The following is a 25434-nucleotide window of genomic DNA, read 5'->3' on the forward strand; positions in this document are numbered from 1 at the left end:
CAGTTTATCTCACCTTGATTTGCTATGATGAGAGATAGCATGGAGCGTGGAAGAGGGAAAACAAGGGGTCACAAAATTTGGGTTCTGAGTCTGAACTTTGCTACGTATGAACTGGGTCATCTGGACATAGAACCCCACAGAGCTTTTAAGTTGGTAGAGGCTCAAGAAACCGTTTTGTACAGCTCACTCAACTTTTAAATCTCTATTAAGGATATACTTCAAAGTATGATCCAGTTAAGTAGTATTGAGAGATAGTAGCTTTGGGTTAAAAATGAGGGCTAGAACCAGATGTGTGTAACACACTTATACCTGGCACAAAGTGATCACCATTTAAGTGTTAGCTATTATTAGTATGCCATAAGCATTCTCTGAGCCTCAACTTTATTGTTTGTAAAGAGTAGCCTGATGATGAAAACAAATTTAAGGAAATTTTACTCTCCTCCTGGGTTCCATCCTTTTAGAGAGAGAATTTTTTTTTTATTTTTGCTGTTTAGAGGTTTACTCTTCCTTAAGTATCTCAGAAATAGTTGGTCTTGAGAGCCGGAACTATGTTTGAATGTTGCCTCTGCCTCTTCCTGGTCGGGAATTTTTGCTCAAGTTAGTTAAATGTGGAAATCTCAGCTTCTTACCTGTAAAATGGGGCAGGGGATGGGGGTAGGGGAGAGTGGGATGATCATGTCTGTTCTTTCATATTGTTAAAGGATTAGCAATAATGTCTTTGAATTGCCTAGAGCAGTGTCTGGCCCTTAATTGCTTCCTGAATGGTGGCTATTATGTGTTATAGAAAGCTGGAAACCAAAACACATTTGAGGAGCCAGTTAGGCAAGGGTCTGTTTCAGCACCCTGGCAGTGAGGAGCAGTACACAGATGGGGAAGTCAGGAGGAGTTAGTTTACCTAGCTGGCCTGCAGATGTTTTGGGAGGTGTTCTTTATTGAGCTGACCCACAGCAGAAGGATCAAATGGGGGACTGTGAGCAATTACAAGTGCTTGTTGATGGGAATGAAGGGATAGTAGTGATGGGGAGCTCTGGGGGTCATCATTAGATGTTGGCATCTACCAGTGGGAGGTGAACTGTTGGGCCTTTTCTGTACCCACGGGGCATCTCAGTGGCAGGGAGCCAGTTCATCCTTCACATTCCAGCTCCCTCCTCCAGAGAACTCATTTTCCCATAAGCTATACGAGTACATCTCCTGGGTGAGGCATGAGAGGCGTATCACAGGAGAAGGAGTTTGGAGAGAAAGGAAACACATGGGTAGGAAAGGGAAGTCAGGAGATCTGTGGGGGACCTGGACTGAGGCAGGTATGGTTCTGCCCAGCTTTTTAGTTCTTTAATTCCAGTGGGCTGTTACTTTTCCTTGAGGTGTGGGTTATTTGAAAGAAACTCACTGCCACTAGATGGCACACAGATCCCAGCAGTATTCTGATGTATAAATTACTATTTTATACTTTGGGAGGCTGAGGCGGGCAGATCACGATGTCAGGAGTTCGCGACCAGCCTGACCAATATGGTGACACCCTGTCTCTACTAAAAATACAAAAATTAGCTGGGTGTGGTGGCGTGTGCCTGTAGTCCCAGCTACTCAGGAGGCTGAGGAGGCAGAAGAATTGCTTGAACCCGGGAGACGGAGGTGCAGTGAGCCGAGATCACGCCACTGCACTCTAGCCTGGGTGGCAGAGCGAGACTCCATCTCTAGATAGATAGATAGGTATGTAGGTAGGTAGGTAGATAGATAGATAGATAGATAGATGTGTTATTATTTTTAAAAATATTTTGAAAAGACAGACCACGTGTGTTTTTTAAAATAAAATATGATGTATAACCTATTTAGCACTTCATTTTAGAAAGGAAGAAAGGATGAAAAATTAAAATTCAAAATCTATTTTGTGGGCTCAGTTTGTGCTTAGAGCCCAGTTTTTTAAGTATGTAATGGTTAATGGTCTTTGTTTATATGTGGGTGAGGTTTGACTCACACACACGCTTCATTTAATTTATTGAGAGTTCTAAAATGTAGCTTTACAGTAAATATTTTAAAGACCAGAGTAATCTATCCCAAAACAATAATGTCTTTTTTTTCTTCTGTTTCATTCTTACTTGAAATTTCATCTCTCAGAAATTTGGGAATTGCATTTCTTGCAGAATATTATTTTGCTTTTCAACAAATGTGGTCATTGCTTTGCATTTGTGTTGTAAGTGTGTGTGTGATAGAGAGAGAGAGACAGAGAGATGTGAACATGGGTGTCATTAAAAGAATGGGATAGGCTGGGCGCGGTGGCTCATGCCTGTAATCCCAGCACTTTGGGAGGCCGAGGCGGGCGGATCACAAGGTCAGGAGATCGAGACCATCCTGGCTAACACGGTGAAACCCTGTCTCTACTAAAAATACAAAAAATTAGCTGGGCGTGGTTACAGGCGCCTGTAGTCCCAGCTACTCGGGAGGCTGAGGCAGGAGAATGGCTTGAATCCGGGAGGCGGAGCTTGCAGTGAGCCGAGATCGTGCCATTGCCCTCCAGCCTGGGCGACAGAGCGAGACTCTGTCTCAAAAAAAAAAAAAAAAAAAGAATTGGATAGGCTGGTCATTATTGACTGGGAAGAACAGAAGAAGCCCAGAGAAGGAATATGACAGAACACCAGACTTAACCCAGGTCCCTCCCCTCCCCACAACCAAAAAGAAAATATTAGACCAGGCTTTGTGAGGCAGTGGTAATCCCCTCCCCCCTCCCCCACTACCCCCAAACGTAGCTTGTTTGGACAATCAGCAGCATAGCGGCAGCCACAAAAAGGTGCCACAGAGCAGAATCCATGCCTACTCATTGTTTGGGAGCATTAGTCATTGATAATAGTTTCATAGCTTTGTTTGTGAACCGTGACACTAAAGCCTTTAGCTTTAGCCACATTGGAGACCACTAATGAAAATGTGTTTATACTAAAGGTTTGTTGACTTGACATAATCATTTGCTGTGAAAGGTACAAACAAGGCCCATTAAAATCTGCCATTGTTTTGTGTCTGGGTCCCCTGTGATAGCCAAAAGCAGGTAGGTGGTGACAAGCTGCCCTTCTGAATGAACCATGTGGGTTCCTAGCTTTATGTGCTCTGGTTTATTGATGTCATTACATTATTAGGCAAATGACCGATGCCATTCCCCATCCTACCCCCCTTATCAGTATATGTATTTGGAGAGTCTTCATGTTGTGTCCTCAGAGCTGCATGAGAGGCTGTGCTGGAGGAGTCTTTTTATTTTTATTTTTATTTTTTGAGATGGAGTCTCTGTCACCCAGGCTGGAGTGCAGTGGCGTGATCTCAGCTCACTGTAACCTCTGCCTCCCTGGTTCAAGCAATTCTCCTGCCTTAGCCTCCCGAGTAGCTGGGATTATAGGCGCCCGCCACCACGGCTGGCTAATCTTTGTATTTTTAGTAGAGACAGGATTTCACCATGTTGGCCAGGATGGTCTCGAACTCCTGACCTCAAGTGATCCACCCGCCTTGGCCTCTCAAAGTGCTGTGATTACAGACGTGAGCCACCGTGCTCGGCCATGGAGTCTTTAAGAGGGAACTATTTCCTGGGCTGCTGGTCATTGTTCCTATCCATCCCAGTGCACTGCCCAGGTTTTTGGGGTGTGACAGCACGTGTTGGGGAGACATAGGCCAATATGTAAGGAATCTGGGAAATCTATAATTAGTAATGTTTTATTTAAATGTATATCCCCAATATTATCCTGCCTCCCAACCTGCCTCCCCCACCTTCTTAAAAAGACTGAACAGAATACACTAATGTGCCACATAATGATGTTTTGGTCAAGGACAGACCCAAATATACAACAGTGGTCCCATAAGATTACAATACCATATTTTTATTGTACCTTGTCTATAATTAGATACACAGATACTTACCATTGTGTTACAGTTGCCTGTAGTATTCAGTACAGTAACATGCTGTACAGGTTGGTAGCCTGGGAGCAACAAGTTAAACCATATGCAGCTTGGTGTAGTAGGCTATACTATCTAGGTTTGTGTAAGTATATTGTATGGTGTTCACACAATGATGAAATCGCCTAGTAGGAGCCTTTCTCTGAATGTATCCTTGTTATTAAATGATGCTTGACTATATACTAAAACATTACAGTTGCTAAATTATAAAATGATCAAAAACTAACCATGACAGTAAGTTTCCAATGCAAGAAAACGATTGTGTTTTAATTTAGCTTGTCATTTGAAAAGCTTTTGCCAAATTCTACTTTGTATTACATTTTCCCAAAGTTTCTTTAGAAAGCAAAAACACAGCTGGGTACGGTGGTTCACACCTGTAATCCTAGCACTTTGGGAGGCCAAGGCGGTTGGATCACAAGGTCAGGAGATCGAGATCATCCTGGCCAACATGGTGAAACCCCATCTCTACTAAGAATACGAAAATTAGCTGGAGTGGTGGCACGTGCCTGTAGTCCCAGTTACTCAGGAGGCTGAGGCAGGATAATCGCTTGAACCCAGGAGGCAGAGGTTGCAGTGAGCCGAGATGGCGCCACTGCACTCCAGCCTGGCAAAAGAGTGAGACTCCATCTCAAAAAAAAAAGCAGAAACACGAGGCTGGGTGCGGTGGCTTATGCCGGTAATCCCAGCACTTTGGGAGGCAGATCACTTGCGGTTGAGCCAACGTGTTGGCCTCATCATGGCCAACATGGTGAAACCCTGTCTCTACTAAAAATACAAAAACTAGCAGGGTGTGGTGGTGCATGCTTGTAATCCCAGCTACTTGGGAGGCTGAGGCAGGAGGATTGCTTGAACCCAGGAGGCTGAGTTTACAGTGAGCCGAGATTGTGCCACTGCACTCCAGCCTGGGTGACAGAGTGATTTTAGACATGTATAAATGCACCAGTAGTGACATGCTTGTACCTTGCATGCTTGTACCACCTATAGGTGGATCTGATGTGTAAGGTAACTTGAGTTCTTCATATTACAACTAAGACTTTGATCTCTACATGTCAATTGATGGGTCATCTTCCTTGTTGCTACTCAGCCCCCCACCAGCCCAAGCTATGGAAAAGAAACTGCCCCCTTGTATGAAGAGCAAGGTGTTGGCGGGGAAGTGCACTCTGTATATCTGTCTGTCTGTCTGCAACTGTGGCTATCAGAATAATGTCTCAGCCCTTTTCCTGTCAGATCTCGGCTGAAGCAAATAAGGACAATGAACAGCAGCAAAGAGGTCATCCTGGGCATCTCTTTCACTAATGGAAGTCACCAACAGACCTAAATCTAATCGATCCTAATAATAGAGCTACATGTATTGAGCCTTGGGTCAATAACTTGATTACATTATCTTATTTTTTTTACAAACAAATAAGCTGAGGTTTAGGGAGTTTGGGCGACCTGGCTAAAGTCCTGCTACTAGTAGTAAATGGAGGCACTAGGATTTGAAACTGTCAAATTTCAAAGCCTATCCTTTTGGCCATTGTGTTACAGACATTTAACCTGTTTATATTAAACTAGACTTGTAGGCTGTCTTTTCACCTCACCTATATTAAACGAGCAGTGGACATCATCAGACCTGAAACAGAGAGTGCACATGGCAAAATGCTGGAAGAAATGTGTAAAGAAAGGATTTTTAGAATTTCCCAGATATTGGCCAACAAGTGAAAAGCACATCGACAAGTGGGCAATGATGATGTCATCAATGTTAGGAAGAAATTAATTTAAACCAACAGAGAAATATAGACTGAGGAAATGTGATTAGCTCCATCACCAAGGCTATATCTGCAATATGAGCCATTTAGGAATTTTGAAGGACAGTTTTGATCCACTTTTTACATGTTTATGTGATATAGAACCCCACACTGTTGTTTCATGGGGACTTTACTTTCTAACAATCATCATGTGCTCCCAGAATGGAAGAAACTAAGAAACATCTGTAAAAGTCATCTATGTTGATGTTTTCAAGTTGGGAGAGTTTTGTGAGGTGTAGGTAGCATAGTAGATACCATTATGGTTATTGTTTGCCCTGCAGTATACTTTCGATTTTTTGAAAGTTAATTTTAAGTTGTGTTAATTTTCCCCCATTTATAGGGCTTCCTGAAGAATGAGAAGGACAATGCCCTGCTGTCTGCCATTGAAGAGTCCCGGAAGAGGGTAAGAAAATTAACTAAAATATAGATGTATACAGATGAGGGCAAGAGGGCTGGGCGTGGTGGCTCACATCTGTAATCCTAACACTTTGGGAGGCTGATGCAGGAAGTTCGCTTGAGCCCAGGAATTCAAGATCAGCCTAGGCAACATAGTGAGACCCCATCTTTACAAAAAATGCAAAAAATTAGCTAAGCATGGTGGCACACGTCTGTGGTCCCAGCTACTCCAGTGGTTGTGGGAGAATTGCTTGAACCTGGGAGGTAGAGGCTGCAGTGAGCCGAGTTACGCCACTGCACTTCATCCTGGGGGACAGAATGAGGAGCGAGATCCTGTCTCAAAAAAAAAAAAAAAAAAAAAAAAGCAGATGAGGGGTAGCAGTATATACTAGGGGAGTGTGGGATCTGGAAGCTGGAATCTATCCTATGCCCAGTTCTCTCCTACAGAGAGAGTTCTACAGGAACCATTTTTTGAGGAGAATACCATGCTTTATAACGCTGTATGTATTTAGTGACTGAAATGCATCTGAGACACTGGACTGGACAATTAACTATTAAATTAATCTTAAAATGGAAAGACCAGAAAATTAGTGGTTTCATTGTTATTGTGTAAATGGCATTTTGGTTTCTACTGAATCAGCAGTTCAGAAAAGCAGCTGTGATCGCTGACAATTTCCTTCAACTTAGTTTCCTTTTATTACACAATATGAGTGGACCACCTTTTATATTAACAATTTCTCCAAGCAAAAAAAAATAAAAAAAGCACACACACATGAAACTAGCTCCATGCTTGAAAAGATGGTAAATAAGTCCGCCAAAGAGCAGCCATTATATGTGCAACAGTATTCTGCAACAAGCAGTCCTGCAAGATACTCAAAGATTGTTTACTAACATGTGAGTTATCTCCATTTATTTCTGACAAGGATCCAAATATCAAAACCTTTCCATAACATCCCATTATAGTGAAAGAGATTTTTGGGCTACTGGGGCCTTTTGGTGAGGGAAAAGAAAGGCTAGTTGTCCTGTGGAATTGGTTCTAGAAGTGCAGCTTTCCCCAGGAAGGAGGCTGGCAGGATACATTCCATCAGCTAGCAGTGGCCCTCTCTGCAAAGGGTGTAGGCTTGAAGTGACACCTCTGTTTTGCTGTTTACTTATTTAATTCTTATATCCAGTGAAATTTATTATGTAGTTCAAAAATAATAAAGTGAAAAAAATGCTGCTTCTCAGTGTGCTTTATTAAAATATTCTGTGAAGGTGAACATGTCTCAGTAGTACTGAGGTGAAATAGGGCAGCAGGGAGACTTGCCAGCTCCAGTTTATAAGGAAATGTTCCAAAGTCATTAAATGACTGATATGTTTAGTTATCAAAATAAAATTCCCATCATGCACAGTGGCTCACGCCTGTAATCCCAGCAATTTGGGAGGACAAGGCAGGTGGACCACTTGAGGTCAGGAGTTCGAGACCAGCCCAGCCATCATGGCAAAACCCTGTCTCTACTAAAAATACAAAAATTAGCCAGGTGTGGTGGCGCACACCTATAGTCCCAGCTACTCAAGAGGCTGAGGCAGGAGAACCGCTTGAACCTAGGAGGCAGAGGTTGCAGTGAGCTGAGATCGTGCCACTGCACTCCAGCCAGGGTGACAGAGTGAGACTCTGTCTCAAAAAAATAAATAAAATCCCCAAAATTTCATTAATTATATTGTTGGCAATAGTACTTAGTCATAGATACAGAGAAATTCACTTGATTCAGATCTGAAAATATTTTTAAAAGGGTTTTTTTTGGTTCACACATTAAGTTAGTTACTCACCAACATTGATTCTCCTGCTGTAAAGGACCAGTGAAATTAAATTAGGATTGTTGAATGCTACCAAGCTTTATTAATCCATTTACCCCGCAGAATGTGTTTCTGGAATTGGCAGTCTCTGAACATTGTGCCATACTGAGACTAAATGTGCAGCCAGCCAAAACATTTAGGTGACATACCACAGTGCAAAATGTGTGCATATGTGTTTGTGAGGGAGGCATTCCAGTGTTGGGAGCCAGCCTAGGGGGAGACCTTTGACCTGTCTGGACACCAGGAAACTGCCACTGAGCAAGAATCATTTTCACACAAAAAGTGAGCAACTTTCTGGTATTTTTGTGACGATTTCATGTTTGAATAACTTGCCAGTGTCCTGCTGAAATGCCAAGAAAACAAGCTACAAAACCACAAGTGTGTCCTGTCTTTCCCCATTTGGTACATCCCGGCAAAAACAGAACAACATTATCAGAACATATACATTGTTTCTAAAAGCCAGCAACAGTGCAGTAATAAACAGGTGTGAAGTCACAGCATATTGCCCTCTTCCCTTTATGAAAATGGGGTTCAAATGCCCCCCACCTGCTCTTAATTCAGCTGTCCAATTCTTCCCATGCTTTTTTTCTTAACTGTGTTCAAAGAGAAATATTTTCCACACATAACAAAAACTTGAAAGACTCAGATTTAATTTATAATAATTTCTCCACTGTTTTGTCATTTTCTGTGGATTGTTTTGCCTTCCTTTTAATTTTTAGATCTCTCCACACTTCCAGTTTATCCTTTTTCTTTTCTATTGAGTTTCTTCTTATCACTGCTTCCCACCTCACCTTAGACTCTCATTGCCCTCCTCTTCTCTTAGTTATTAGTTGAGCAGTTCTGTTGATTCCCTCTCATTAGTTCCTCTAGTTAGCATTCTTCTTTGCACTTTAGTTCAATGGTTCAGATGTGGATATAAACAGAATAGATTGGAATGGGACAGATGGGTGGCTGATCATCCCTGATTAGCCCACAGATTGAATGTTCCATTACCTCTAATTAAGATAAGCTGGGGGTGATGCAATTAAGGGAAGAGAATTTTGATATTGGATCATTTATTTATTTTTTGAGACAGGGTCTTGCTCTGTCACCCAGGCTGGAGTGTAATGGTGTGATCTCGGCTCACTGCAACCTCCATCTCCAGGGTTCAAGTGATTCTCCTGCCTCAGCCATCCGAGTAGCTTGGATTACAGGCGTCTGCCACCATGCCCAGCTAATTTTTGTATTTTTAGTAGACATGGGGTTTCACCATGTTGGCCAGGCTGGTCTCGAACTGCTGACCTCAAGCAATTTGCCCACCTGGGCCATTTATTTTTATTTGAAGCTCCTTATCACACTAATGGTAAATAGAACTACAGCACTGTTCATTCAGGTTGTGAGGGTGTTTCTAAATGAGTAGCCTGGCATACTTTCAGATATATCTGAGGATTTGAACCCGGAAAGCTGATAGTTTTCAAAGTACTTTCAAAGTGCTAAGCAGGAGTTCTTGGCACACAGGCAGGCAGCCCAATTAACAGGGAATGGTTAATTCCCACTGTCGTCATTCTGACCCTTACCTGATGCTGAAAGTCTGTCTCCACTGTCCTCTTCAGCAGTCTCTGTGGGTGGTGTATTGTCTGTTTTCTTTAATTGCCTTTGCTACTCTGCCACTCTTAGCCAGAGGTCTTGTCCTTAAGAAAAAAAGACTTGCTACACTTTGTGGTGTGCTCACTTCGTGTTGCAGCTCAGTAGGCTGTATAGCGTATCAACCTCCCCCTGCCTCCTAACTTCTACCCTACCTGATCCTTATGCCACCAGGCCCTACATTTTACCTTGCTGGGAGAGGCTAGAGGCTGAGGAGGCAGTTGGTTTGACCACTGTGTAGGAAAGTTTTAGACAAAATTGTGGCTCACACTTGTCCATTCTTTCTGGACAACTTCTAAGAAAATTATCTCTTCCCCCCCCCCCACCCCACCTTTGTGTTCCATCATACTTCTCTTGATTTAAAATGCATAACTTTCATGTTTAAAGTTTACAGATGTGAGCAAGAAGCAAAGGTTTTTCTCTGGGTATTTTTCAGCTCAGGCTAACTGACTGGAATGGTCCATTCTGCCTGACTCTCAGTGAAAAGAAAAAAAACAGTTGGAAGACTGTTTTTAAAATTTGTAATTATCATTTCTCCTGTGTCTGCAGAATATGTATTAGAAAAGGGTCCAGCAATGCACCAACCTTCTTCCTAATCACGTGTCTCTGTGTATGTATGTCTGATGTCCTTTTTTCACATTTTAACAAATATTGGTCTGAAACGAAACATCCCAATTGTAGGAAGAGTATATGTATGTGATTTTTCTAACAGTTCCCCAAAGCTCATGCATATCAATATTATCAGTATAAATTATCTGTGTTGCCAATAATAAAGCAGGCATTGCTAATACTCATTCCCTTATTGCTGCCTAATTAGATGCCAATCTGATTGTAAATGAAATGGCTTTTTGAAAAGGCTTAAGCTGATGGGAAACCTGGTCTGCCAATTGGAGAATAATAGGCTGAGAATGGTCATAATTCAATCTATCTATGTTGTTTTAATTCTCAGATTTTTTTTTGTCATCTTCCTTCTTCCCTCTCCCAACCCCTCCCCAGACTTCCTTTCTTTTTTATTTTCCTTCTGAATGCCTTTATTTTGGCAGCTACCTGCAACTACCAGTAGACAGTGGCTTTTCAGTAACTTTGAGTAGCTTGTTAGGCAGTTTAATCCCAGAGGGCTCTTTTTCTTTTACTGGTTTGCTTCCTCCTATGAAAGTTTAGTGTTTCTTTAAAAAATCAAATCAAATCACTGGGACCTAGTGCAGTGGTTCACGCCTGTCATCCCAGCACTTTGGGAGGCCAAGGCGGTCGGATCACTTGAGGTCAGGAGTTCGAGACCAGCCTGGCCAACATGGTGAAACCCTGTCTCTACTAAAAGTCTTAACACAAAAGTTAGCCAGGTGTGGTGGTGCATGCTTGTAATCCCAGCTACTTGGGAGGCTGAGGTGGGAAGATGGCATGAACTCAGGAGGCGGAGTTTGCAGTGAGCTGAGATCGTTCCGCTGCACTCCAGCCTGGGCAACAGAAAAAAAAATAATAATAATAATAAAACACTGGGAGAAACTTGTTTTTTCTTATCTTAGATGTTTATTATATCGTAAGATACTATTGATTTTATAATCCGTCATTATTTTATATGCTACAAAGAAAAAATACTGCTATGACATACGATCTAATTTCAGAGCTTTTATAAAGATGTTTATATTAATAAACACATGGAAAGATGCTCAACATCATTAATCATTACAGGAACATAAATCAGAACCACAGTGAGATACCACTTTACACCGATTAGGATGGTTACAAGCAAAAAACAGGGAAAAAATATATATATATATATGGTTTTTATGTTTTTGTTTTCTGTGACAGTCTTGCTCTGTTGCCCAGGCTGGAGTGCAGTGGTGCAGTCACAGCTCACTGCAACCTCTGTTCTCATGTCGCAGCCTCCCAAGTAGCTGGGATTACAGGCACACACCACCACACCCAGGTGATTTTTGTATTTTTAGTAGTAATAGGGTTTTGCCATGTTGACCAGGGTGGTCTTGAACTCTTGACCTCAAGTGATCTGCCTGCTTCAGCCTCCCAAAAGTGCTGGGATTACAGGGATGAGCCACCACGTGTGACCAGAAAACAACGTATTAAGTGTTGGTGAGGATGTAGAGAAATTGAAACCCTTGGGCACTGCAGGTAGAAATGTGAAATGGTACAGCCTCTATGGAAATAGTATGTCGGTTCCTCACAAAATTAAAAATAAAATTACCATGCAGTTCCACTTGCAGTTCCACTTCTGAGTATATACCCAGAAGAATTGAAAGCAGGGATATTTGTACACCCACGTTTATAGCATTATTCACAAAAGCCAAGAAGTGGAAGCAACCCAGGTGTCCATCAGTGAATGAATGGATAAAGAAAATGTGGTATATTCATACAGTGGAATATTTTTCAGCTTTAAAAAGAAAGGAAATTCTGACACTTGCTACAACTCTTAAGGACATTATGCTGATTGTCTCTGGCTTATTTCACTCACAAAAAGACAAATACTGTATGATTCCATTTATGTGAGGTACCTAGAGTAGTCAAATTCACAGAAACAAAGTAGAGTGGTGGTTGCCAGGAGCTAAGAGATGGTGGTGATGATTGCACAATAATGAGAATGTACTTAATACCACTGAACTATACACTTAAAAATGGTTTATGTGGGCTGGGCACGGTGGCTCACACCTGTAATCCCAGCACTTTGGGAGGCCGAGGTGGGCAGATCACCTGAGGTCAGGAGTTTGAGACCAGCCTGGCCAACATGGTGAAACCCCGTCTCTAGTAAAAATATAATTAGCTAGGCATGGTGGTGGGCGCCTGTAATCCCAGCTACTCGGGAGGCTGAGACAGGAAAATCACTTGAACCGTGGAGGCGGAGGTTGCAGTGAGCCGAGATCGTGTCACTGCACTCCAGCCTGGGCGACAGAGTGAAACTCTGTTTCAAAAAAAAAAAAAAGTTTATATTTTACCAAAGTTTTATTAAAATGTCTTAAAATCAGTGAAATACGGTATGTTGCAAACAGTTGTCAGTAAGTTTATTTATTTATTTATTTATTTGGAGATAAGGTCTTGCTCTGTTGCCCAGGTTGGAGTGCAGTTTGTTTTGTTTTGGGACAGGGTTTTGCTCTGTCACCCAGGAGGGAGTGCAATGTTGCGATCACAGCTCACTGCAGCCTCGACTTCCTGGGCTCGAGTGATCCTCCCACCTCTCCCAAGTAGCTGGGACTACAGGTGTACACCACCGTGCCCAGCTAATTTTTTGTAGAGAGGGTTTTGCCATGTTGCCTAAGCTGCTCTCGAACACCTGGGCTCTAGCAATCTGCCTGCTTTGGCTCCCCAAAATGCTGGGATTACAGGTGTAAACCACCACCCTCAGCCAGTAAATTCTTCAAAGATAATTTTTAAAGTAGATTGCTTTTTCTCTACCTATGGAGAAGTGGTTGGTCTGGAGGGCTTTAGGTTTCTGTTGGGTCTTAAACCATGTTTTTTTTGTTTTTTTCCTGAGGGTCATTGTTCTCTGTTCCTTTCTGGCAGACCTTCGGCATGGCTGAGGAGTACCATCGGGAGTCAATGTTGGTTGAGTGGGAGCAAGTGAAACAGCGAATTCTGCACACACTGCTGGCATCAGGAGAAGACGCCCTTGACTTTACTCAAGAAAGCGAGGTAGCTTGAATGCAAAAGATAAACTATTGTTAATAAAAACATGAAGTCAAAGAATACTTGTCTACTTGACTAGTATTTTTGGCACACTGGATCACTGTCTTCCCCTTGAAACACTTTCTTCACTTAGCTTTTAGGATGCTGCATTTGCCTGGACTGCCTCCAACATGTCTGCCTGCTGCTTCTCAGTCTCCTTTGCTGAGCTTTCCTCAAATTCCCTGACCTCTATAGGTTTGAGTGTCCCAGGGCTCAGTCCTTAACCTCTTCAGTTTCTCTCTCAATCACTGTCCTGTGATTTCATCTGGGCTTGGGGCTTTAAATACCTATCATCTGTATGTCAAAGAGTTTCAGATTTACACCTGCAGCCTTGAACCTTAGTGTTAATTTATCTGGTTAATTTATCTAGCCAGTGTTAATTTATCTAGTTGCCTTCTTGGCTCTGCTTGTATGTCTCATTGCCCTCACAGGCTAAATATGTCCAGAATTGAGTCATGATAGCAACTCCTTCCCTATCCCCCTTCTCTTCTCACAGAGTTCCCTATCTTTATAAATGGCAATTCCAGTTTTTCACTTGCTCAGATCAGACACCTCAGCCTCACTTTTGTCCTCTCCATCTTGCCCATCTCACACCCAGTCTCTTTCACATGTTGACAAATCCAGTTAACCCTACCTTAAAATATACCCAGAATCCAACCACTTCTCACTGCCTCCACTTTTAACACTCTGGTACAAATCACTGTCATCTCTTGCTTGGATTACTGAACTTGGCCTCCTAACTGGTTGTTGTGATTGCCATGTAACAGATTACTCCAAACCTTGTTTCTTGAAAACAAGTGTGTAGCTTCTTACTTGGTATTTCTGGCTCAGGGTCTCTAAGCACAATCAGGGTATTGGCCGAGGCTGCACTCATTTCAAGGCTAGATGCAAGGAGCATCTACTCACAAGGTCATTCATATGGCTGTTGGCAAACCTTAGGTCCTTTCTGGCTCTTGGCTGCAGACATTATTTTCTTTTCAAATGGGCCTCTATATTGTGCTGCTCACAGCATGATAGCTTGCTTCCCCTAGAACAAGAGGGAATGGGTCCAAGGGAGAGCTAAATAGCCCCCAAGACAGAAACTATCATCTTTCTATAACTTAAAAGTAGTATCCCACCTCTGTTGGTTAGAAGTAAGTCACTAAATCCAGCCTACACTCCAGGGGAGAGGATTATACAAGGGCTTGACTACCAGGAGGTGGGAGTTACTGGGGCCATCTTAGAGGCTGCTGACCACTCTTTCTGCTTTTGCTGTTGGACGCTGCTACAGTCTCTTCTCAACACAGCAGCAAGAACGCAACTATTAAAGGACAGGTTAGATTGTGTCACTTCTCTGCTCAGAACCCTTCAGTGACTCTCATCTCACATGGAATGAAAACCAAAGTCTTCACTTTGACATGTGGGTCCCTACATGACATGGTCTTGTTGCCTCTCCAAGCTCATCTTGTGCTGCTTTCCCCATTGCTCTTGCTGCACCAGCCGAACAGGCTTCTTACAGGTTCCTTCGGCAAACCTGGTAGCCCTGCCTCTGCCTCCAGTCCTCTGTGCTTCCTATTGCTTCTGCCAGGAATGCTCTTCCCCCAAAGGACTGCATGGCAGTCTCTCTCACTTCCTTCAGATATTTACCCATTGCTATCTCAGACCTTCCAAGGCCCTGAAATCCAAACCAACCCCTTCTTATTCAACACATTGCATATCCCCTTCTCTTGCTGTATTTTTCTTTCTGGCACATCCTTCTATGTGCCATAGTATATGTTTTATGTCTTTATATTGTCTCTTTCTCCCATTAGAATATAAGCTTATTGAAGATAAGGATCTTTGTTTTGTTTATTCCTTTATCTCCAGTGCCTGGAATACTGTAGATGCTCAGGAAATATTTGTTGAGTGAATCATTTGGCTGTAGCTAACTTCATACTAACTGAACTATTAGGGATATATTGAAGCAGTGTATTATAGAATGATTATGTTAAGTAGCCCTTTTCTTAATTGCCAGTGTTAATTGACTGACAGTAGTGCTAAGTTGAGATTTTTTTCCCTCTTTTTAAAATTTAATTTAAAAATATAGGCAGTGTGGCCTGGGCGCGGTGGTTCACGCCTGTAATCCCAGCATGTTGGGAGGCCAAGGAGGGTGGATCACAAGGTCAGGAAATCAAGAGCATCCTGGCCAACATGGTGAAACCTGGTCTCTACTAAAAATAACAACAATTAGCTGGGCCTGGTGGCGTGTGCCTGTAATCCCAGCTACTCCAGGGGCTGAGGCAGGAGAATCACTTGAACCAGGGGAGTCGGAGGTCGCAGTGAGCTGAGATCCCGCCACTGCACTCCAGCCTGGTGACAAAGGGCAACTCTGTCTCAAAAAATATATATAAATATATATATTTCTAAATATATAAAATATATATATTTCTAAATATATAAAAATATATAAATATAAAAAAATATATACACACATATAAATATATTATAAATATTTATATAAATATATATGTGTATTTATATATTATATATTATATATAAATATATTTATATAGTTATATAAATATATTTATGTAACTATATATAAATATATTTCTATAACTATATAACTATATATAAATATATTTATATAAATATATAAATATATTTATATAAATATTTATAAATATATACATTTATATAAATTTATATAAATATTTATAAATATATACATTTATATAAATTTATATAAATATTTATAAATATATACATTTATATAAATTTATATAAATATTTATAAATATATACATTTATATAAATTTATATAAATATTTATAAATATATACATTTATATAAATTTATATAAATATTTATAAATATATACATTTATATAAATTTATATAAATATTTATATATATACATTTATATAAATTTATATAAATATTTATAAATATATACATTTATATAAATTTATATAAATATTTATAAATATATATAAATTTATATAAATATAAATATACATTTTTATAACTATTTATAAATATATAAATACATATATTTATAAATATATAAAAATACATATATAAATATATAAATACATATATAAAAATACATATATAAATATATAAATACATATATAAATATATATAAAAATACATATATAAATACATATATAAATATGTATATAAATACATATATATGTATATAAATACATAATATAAATATGTATATATAAATATATATAAATACATATATAAATATATATAAATACATATATATATATATGCAGTGTGGTTGTATGATTCAGATATTAAAGCACCCTGTCCCCAAATACCCTATTCTCTTCTCCCTTTGTCTTCCCCATAGGTAATCACTATTAGTACTTTCTTGTGTAAATTTGCGAAGTGTCTTTATACAGGTATATGAGACCGTATGTTCTTATCCCCATTCCTTCTTACAGAAACGTTAGCTTACTGCATGCTCTGTTCTGCATTTTTTCTTTTTTCCCTTCATGTATCCCAGAGGTCTTTCCTGAGAGGGATTTTGAGGCTACATCCAGGAGCAGCAAAAAAGATTGTCTCCCTTTAGCTGTGATTTTTGCCTTTGTGCCAGAGGGAGCCAGGGCTTGCCACACATTTACCACCCTGGTGTTGAGGGAGGACAGCCCTGGGCTTTTTCCTAGCTTTTCCAAATCAGCAGTGACTAGTTCTGAGGCTTTGTCCAAGTTATTTAATTAACCCTGCAGACCTTCAGGGTCTTTACTGATTGAAGTGAGATTATTGGGGAAGATTAGTGATAATGTAAAGCACCTGACCCATAATAGCCATTCCCTATTATCTTTTAAAAAGCAGTTTCATGTAATTTAGAGGTGAAGATTTAAAATTACGTTACAAAAATTATGGTGCTAGGTGTTTTCAGGTAATATCATCAGTGCTTCCTGATAAGTCTTTTTTTCCCCAGAAGTTGTTTCATGAGTAGCTAAGATTCTTTTTGCACATCGAAATAAGAAAACTGAGGCTCAGAGAGACACATAATATGCTCGTGAGACCCAGGACGGTTGGCCTGTGGACTCTTACTCTACTGAAGTCTAGGTCAAGGATAGGTAGGTTGGCAAAGGTTAACTGCACATCCGGTATCTATTCCTGGTTTGTTCCTGATTTAAACACCAGGGTTTTTGGTTTTGTTTTATTAAACTAGCCCCCAAATAAATAGATGCCAAAGTCATTGTGTTGGGAAATTGCTCATTAAGGACCCTGTTCCTTATTTCTTAGACTTAAAGATTTCAGACTGAAATCAGAGTCTTTGGGAACGAAAAACAAATGTGTAATATCGTTGGTCAGCCTAATGTTCCTTTCTCAATTCTTTGTGAATCTGAGCAAATAATTAGAACAGCTCATGGTTTTATAAACTTCACTTTTTAAAATGGTGTTAATAGGTTGTGTTCTGTATTGGGATTTGGATGTAATTATAAATTGATAATGGGATGTTCTTTCTTGATTGCTCTTCTCTTAAAAATAGAATAATCTGTTTAGTAGACTCTTCTTACTTGACCTCAAGTCCCCTTGGAAGGGAGTTATCTATGCTTTTCCTATCTCTGTTGTGACACCTGGCAGAGTAGTTTGTAAATGTTGGCAAGTGATGCATACAGGTCTTTCTTAAGATTATCCAGGGAATTGCCCTTTTCTGGAATCTTACAGATTTGTTGTTTGTTGTTTGAACTTTTTTCCTGATGTATAACGTATAGATGGAAAAGTGCACAGACGTAAGTATGCAACTCAGGCTGAGTGCAGTGGCTTATGCCTGTAATTCCAGCATTTTGAGAGGCTGAGGCAGGAGGATCACCTGAATCCAGGAGTTTGAGACCAGCCTGGGCAACATAGTAGGACCCCGTCTCTACAAAAAGAATTTTTTTAATTAGCTGGACATGGTTACATGCTCCTGTAGTCCGGGCTACTCAAGAGCCTCAGGTGGGAGGATCGCTTGTGCCCAGAAGGTTGGGGCTGCAGTGAGCTGTGATCGCACCACTGTACCCCAGCCTGTACACCCAGCCTGGGCAACACAGTGAGACTCTGTCTCAAAAAATTAAAAAATTTTTAAAAAGTGTACAACTCAATGAATCGTCACAGATAGAACACACCCAGATGAGGAAACAGAACATTACCAGCGCCCCAGAAATCCTCTTTGTGGTCCTTTCTGGTCAGAAGCGCCCCAGAAATCCTCTTTGTGGTCCTTTCTGGTCACCACCCACTATCAACAAGGGAAACCACTATCTTGACATCCAATATCATAAATTAATTTTGCCTGTTTTTGAACTTTATGTAAATGGAGTCATATAGTATCTACTGTTGTTTCTAGCTGCTTTTATGTAACCTTTTGTATATTATTGCATGTACTTTTAAGCCATTCATTCTCATGGCTAAACAGTATAACTGCAATTTGTTTATCCATTCTAGTATTGGTGAACCTTTTAGTTTCCAGTTCTTTTATAAATAGTACTATTGTGAGCATTTTTGTGTGTTTTGGTGAGCACATATTTGCATCTCTGTTGGGTACACCTAAGAGGGTAATTGCTGAGCCAGAGGGTATGCATATGTTCAGCATTAGTAGATACTGCCAAACTGTTTTCCAAAATGGTTATATTGGAGTACCCTCCCACCAGCAGTATGTGAGAATTCCATTTGTTCCATATCCTTGCCACACTTGATGTTTTCTGTCTTTTTAAATTTAACCATTCCAGTGTGTATGTGGAACCTCGTGTTTTTATAGGCCTTTTCCATATGATTTCCTTCAAAATAATGGAAAGGTGATACTTCACATGGACGGACACCTTGTCCACCCTCTTTATAGGAGACTACACAATGTAAAAGGCATAAGACAGGTTTTGGTATTCAGCAGGCTTTGGGTCCCCAAGCCTGGGCTTCCTCATTATGAAATATCATTTTGTTTTTGTTTTTTTTTGAAACAGAGTCTCACTCTGTCACCCAGGCTGGAGTGTAATGGCGTGATTCTCATGCCTCAGCCTCCCGAATAGCTGGGATTATAGGCATGTGCCACCATGCCTGGTTAATTTTTGTATATTTAGTAGAGACAGGGTTTCACCATATTGGCCAGGCTGGTCTCGAACTCCTGACCTCAAGTGATCTGCCCTCCTCTGTTTCCCAAAGTGCTGTGATTACAGGTGTGAGCCACTGCGTCTGGCCATGAAATGTCTTTCTTAAAAAACTGTTGTTGTAAGGAATGTAGAATATGTAAAGTGGCCGGCCCAGTGCCTAGCATAGTGTACACAGTCAGCATATTCTAGCATTCTTTGTGCGATTGTTGGTATTTGGTAAGATACACATTTTTACTTCAATCATTTTAATATGGATCCATCTCTTTTTAAGTGTTTTCCTTGATTTATAAAGTATTGTTAGGAATCAAAAAAATCTTTGCATATAAATAGAGGAGATAATTAAAGGGGTATGACAATATCTAAAACATTATTTTCTGGGCACCTTATTGTCAGGAATAAGGTCGTTGGAATACAGAGTCATTAGTTAAGAAGACAGCTTCACATAATTTTGAGCTGACCTTAACACTTGAAGGAAAATGTCCAAATTTTGGTAATTTAATATGAAGAGAGGCTCAAAGCTTTTTTTGTTTGTTTGTTTAGCAAAAAGTAGACTAGGATATAGTGGTTTCTGAAACATGTTTTTCCCCCACACCTTCCAATAACAGGAGTTTCCCCCAGTTCCTTCTAAAGGAGACATTGGTAATATCTGTTCCTAGCAAGTTGTTTTTTTTTTTTCTTTTTTTGAGACAGAGTCTCGCTCTATTGCCCAGGCTGGAGTGCAGTGGCACGATCTTGGCTCACTGCAAGCTCCACCTCCCGGGTTCGTGCCATTCTCCTGCCTCAGCCTCCCGAATAGCTGGGACTACAGGCACCCGCAACCACGCCCGGCTAATTTTTTGTATTTTTAGTAGAGACGGGGCTTCACTGTGTTAGCCAGGATGGTCTGGATCTCCTGACCTCGTGATCTGCCCGCCTCGGCCTCCCAAAGTGCTGGGATTACAGGTGTGAGCCACTGCGTCCGGCCCCCCTAGCAAGTTTTAATAAAGGAAATGATGCTTCAGTAGCATAGAGTCAATTTGGGAAATTAATTTCCTTAGGATATCATTGGAAGAAAAAGGTATACTTTTTAGAGGAAAGTAGGAATTGAAAGATTGTTACTAACTCTTTCAGTTGTGGTGTGAATAAAAATGATGTGCTTTGAAACAAAAATGAGACCCCTGGCTACGAATCCTCACATCGCAGTTTTTGCATCTGCTCAGCATGAGGAAGAACTTCCCTATTGAGGCTTGCATGACAGCATGCAGGATTTGAGCAGTTTGGGGAATCTATGATGTACCTTAGCCAACTTTTAAAACAACATTTAAAGGTAAATTTAACCTGAGTGTAGTCTAGTGGCTGCTTTGTGCTATTAGACATAGTCTATGAACAATCCCTTAATGTATTGTCTGGAACATGACTCAGCAGGAAATCTCACTAGAGAAGCTAAACTGTGGCTTAATAAGTATAGATAATGATGGTAACATTCCACACTGTGATATGTAAACAGTGTATGTTGAACATAGTCTCTAATTTTGATAACTCTTAATACCATATTCCATCACTTCTCAGTCATGCATCTGTTTTACATCTCAACATCTCTCAAATCAGGATATGTCTTAAATTCAGCAGTATATCATTAACAGCATTTTAAAATTTCTTATTGATACATAACAGTGTTTTACAATAGGTGGACTATTAGATGAAATGAAATATAGTAGAATATGAACTAACAGTTTGAAAACTGCAGACCATAGGATTCTGAGCTGTATTTTGTGGCTCCCTGGCAGTTTCCTTGGGGATGGACCCAGTTCACCTGTTAGGGGTTTGAGTAGGAGTTCAGGTATAGAAAGTGCTCTGCTGCTCTTTCAAAAAGATTTTTTAAAAACCTCATCTCAACAGGCCCTTGTCTGATCTTGTGCGCTTTTCTGACAGTAGAGGAATGTAGACCCACTCTGCTGCTCTTCCCCATCCTGCACCCAAACACAACCTGTCAGTGGTGTACACCCTTCCAGTTTCTCCCAGGGGCTTACATGCACATCTGTATATCTTACGATTTATTATCTCAAATAGTACCATTTTATATATTAGTTCCTATAATTTTGCATTATGTTTTTTGTTTTACATATTTTACAACTTCTCCTAGGTTAGTACACATAGGTGTCTGTCGTTTTTTAGTAGTTCTAATAGTGTTCCAGCCTATGTGTGGCCCAAGTATTCCTCTCATTTTGTCCATGGTCAACAATCTTAGTAGGGTTAATAAGGTCACACAGTTATTAGCTGGGTTGCATTTAGGACCCTAGTCCTCTCTGGTCCCTGGTTGGTGTTTTTTTCCTAGTAGTACCGGACTTTTGCCTACAAATTTTAAAGCTAACTATTGTAAATTAATCACCGTGTTTCCATTTTGCTTACATAAAGCCAAAACATTCCACTTAGAAATTAAATTCTTTTCCATCTGCAGTATCATATTTTCTTACTACCCTATATTCATTTTGCTAGGAGTGCTAGTTGCATTCCTTTTTTTTCTTTTTCTCCCCCACCTTTGCGACAGGGTCTCTGTCACCCAGGTTGGAATGCGGTGGTGCAATCTCAGCTCACTGCAACTTCCGCTTCCCAGGCTCAAGCGATCCTCTTGCTTCAGCCTCCCAAGTATTATAGCTGGGACTACAGGCGCGTTCCGCCACACCCAGCTAATTTTTGTTTTTGTTTTTTGTAGAGACGGGGTTTCGCCATGTCACCCAGGCTGTTCTTGAACTCCTGGACTCAAGTGATCCGCCTGCCTCAGCCTCCCAAAGTGCTGAGAATATAGGCATGAGCCACCACGCCCTGCCTGCATTTCGTTTTTTTCTAACTAGAATGTGCTTTCCTTGGGAAAAGAGTTTTATGCATCCCTGAATACACTTTGTACAATAGTAGGTGCTTAATACAAGTTTGCGGTTCCCTCCTGCCACTTTCGGTCCCCATCCTGTCCTGGAATGGCTGTCTTGGGAACACCATCTACTCTGACGAGATTTTTCTCAGTTTGTGCTCCCAGAGGCTGCTGTTTTTCCACGTATCTGTCTCCAGACTCCTGGGTGAGCTGCTCATTTTCTTCTAAAAGAAGAAACCCTGTTGTCTTCCCTGCTCTTTTGGTCTCTGGCTCCCTGCTCCTGTCATCTTGTCCTGTCGTCCTTGCTATGGCTCCGCCAAGCCCCAGTGCAGAGAACCCCAGAGATTGATGGCTTTCCCAGCCCTCAGGCAGTCCCTGGCTGTGGAATTCCAGCTAAATATTTGCCGGTTCCTCTGTTCAGGAATGTGCACGTACACATCCTCTTGTGGATAATTGACTTTATGTGCGGTGAAATAGCGGCTTGGTCAAGGGCAACTGAAGGATAGGTATGTTTGAAAACAAGAGCATTAGGCAAAATTAATTTAAATGGAAATTTGAAGGCTGATACCCAGCTACTGTTTAAATGGATAATTTTAAAAATTAGGTTTTTAGCACTGGAAAATATTTCTCAAGGCTGCTCATGTATATTTAGCTACAACAACTGTGTCCTTGCAAAAATGCTTTAGTGCTGTTCTCCTTTTCATTTCCTTGTTTATTCTCCTTGACTAGGTTTCTGGAATTAACAGGCTTAGTGCTGTGTCCTGTAAAAAGACTGTGGAATCTCCAGCTTTTGGATAGCTCTGTTTTAGAAAGGTGGCTGTCTTAGAGAACAGTCCTTAATATAGTGTTAATAGGAAGACTCAGAATGAGTCCAGAAGTATAAAATGCCCTGGCCGGGGGGCTTGGGGGGGCTTCCATCAAACAAGGAATGTGTATTCATTGTAGAAAAATGAAATGAGACTTTCAGCCTGCACAAAGTGAAATACTTTAGGTCATATTTCTGAGGTGTCCATATCTGTCTGTTGTTGTTGAGCGTAGGATTTGCTCCTGTGTTCGTTGTGGTGGTTTCTTTTTGTTTATAAAGTAATAACAGCTAGCGTTTATTGACCATATCTTGGACACTGTGTTGAAGTCTTCCACTTATTCCTCACAACAGTGCTGTGAGGTAGGGATTCATACCATTTTTCTCCCCATTTAATCTTCATCCCAATCCTCTGTGGTGGATACCATTACCACCCCCACTTTACAGCTAAGGAAACTGAGGCTTAAAGGCAGCAGTATGCTCCAGGTCACATTGTTGTAAGTAGTGGATCCAGGATTTCCAGCTACTACTGCTGCTGCTGCTGCTGCTGCTGCTGCTGCTGCTACTGCTGCTACCACTACTACTACCACTACTACTACTACTACTCTCTACTGTTCTGTGATGAATGTTTTTGGAGAGTTGCCCTGGGCAGCCCTGGCAGGCAGGATAGAGCAGTAGCAAAGAATACAGAGTGTGGTGCCAGACTGTGGATTCAAGCCACAGCTCCACTGCTTCCTACTGAAGTGAACTTGGGCAAATTGCTTCGCCTCTCTGTGTGCCTTTGTGTCTTCACCTGTAAGATGGATAAATAAATAAAAGTACCTACTTCATAGGGTTGTGGAGTTAATAACATGGAAATTCAAACAGTGCTTGGCACATAGTAAGTGCTCATTAATAGCTGTTGTTATTATTGTAACCCAGTGGTTTTTTAAATTAAATCTGTGTTTCAGGTAGGAATGCTTTCAGCTGTGACAGGTGGAAACCTTGAGCTTTAGTAGCTTGAATAGGGGTATATATTTCTCACCTACCAAGATGTCTGCAGGTGTGGAGAGTGTTGATGTTAATCCAGTTGTTCTGCAGTGCCGTCAGGGACCCAACACCTTTCTGTCCTGGTACACTACCCTCTCTAGCACATCTATCTACTTAGGTTCACAAGATGGCTGCAGGAGCTCTAGACATTATATTTGCATTCAAGGCAGAAAGAAGGGGAGAGAGCTGAAAAGCCATGACGGGCCCCCCGCCTCAACCCTCCAATCAGTAAAAGCAGAAGCTGTCCTCAATTATACTAGCAGGCTTGTGTTTCCATCTCATTGGCTAGAACTAGGGTGTGCCATTCCTTGATGTAGTAGAGTCTGGAAAAGGGTATATTCAGTGGTGTATAGGGATCAACACATGAAGACCTGTTCTTGAATTTTCAAGGAATTTGCAGTCTAGTTGATATCACCTTGAATAGCTTGAAATCTGCCATGGTGGGAGAATTTAAACCGCAGACACCAGCAATGCTACCCATCATCCCTTTTCCCAAGAGCTGGCTGTTAAAAAACATTTACCAGCACACTATTGGGTACATTTATTAGGTTGGTGCAAAAGTGATTGCCATTGAAAGTAATGGCAAAACCTGCAATCACTTTTGCACCAACCTAATAACTCTAAATGCCAGCTTGAAAGGTGGCAGAGTGTAAAGATGTGAGAAGTAGGAATTGGGAGTGGTCATTGTGCCAGCCAGCAGCATCTACCCAGATCAGTGAACTGTTTAAGCTCTTTTAATACCAGTGATAGCTGGAGATCAGAGCTGAGGGGACCTCTCAAGATCACCTAGGATAGCCCCTTCATTTGACTAATGGGAATCTGAGGAGGTGCTTTGCTCCAGAAGCCAAAGCCAGGAAGTGAAGTGGCCCTCCTGGAACCCAGGCATCCTTGACAGTCCAGTGTTCATTCTCCAGAACCAGGGGCTTCAAACTGCCTTTCTGATAACTCCTCTCCCCTCTCTCCCCCTCTCCTGGTGCATGCCCACTGTACTCTTCCTTTTACCAGCTTCATAGTGCTGGGAAGCTTGGCTGTTATCTTCCCCATTGGTTTCGCAGAAAGCCTAGTTTAAACTTTGATTTATTTTAGATTTTAGTGTATGGAACATTCAGCTTTTTTTTATAAATGAGATAAGCTTAAAGAATTTGATCTCTGCTATGCTACAGTACAAACTAGTCAGTGGGAACTTAAGAATTTACCTAATTTTGATCTGTACTTCTTTACAGAAGAAATAAGCTTGGCTAAAGATGAATATTCTTTCTTAAAAAAGACTGAAACTTTTTTCATACACAGTCATGCACTGCATATGTGATGGTGGCTGGCTTCATAAGATTATACCGTATTTTTATGTGCCTTTTCTATATTTAGTTATATTTAAATATATACATACTTACCATTGTGTTACAGTTGCCTACAGTATCCAGTATAGTAATATGTTGTACAGGTATGTAGC

At 40.8% G+C, this 25434-nt stretch overlaps 1 protein-coding gene across 3 annotated transcripts in view; it reads left to right on the forward strand.

Moving 5' to 3' along the window:
* Window positions 1-25434, forward strand: part of NUP93 (nucleoporin 93) — a 113011-nt gene that overhangs the window by 60504 nt on the left and 27073 nt on the right. For all 3 annotated transcript variants that reach the window (XM_510982.8, XM_003315114.6, XM_003315115.6), the window contains 2 exons: window positions 6055-6117; window positions 13080-13208. In XM_510982.8, coding sequence (XP_510982.3) covers window positions 6055-6117; window positions 13080-13208 — 192 coding nt within the window. The remainder of the gene's footprint in view (window positions 1-6054; window positions 6118-13079; window positions 13209-25434) is intronic.

The sequence above is a fragment of the Pan troglodytes genome, chromosome 18, assembly GCF_028858775.2.
Source record: "Pan troglodytes isolate AG18354 chromosome 18, NHGRI_mPanTro3-v2.0_pri, whole genome shotgun sequence".
Taxonomy (NCBI): Eukaryota; Metazoa; Chordata; class Mammalia; order Primates; family Hominidae; genus Pan; species Pan troglodytes.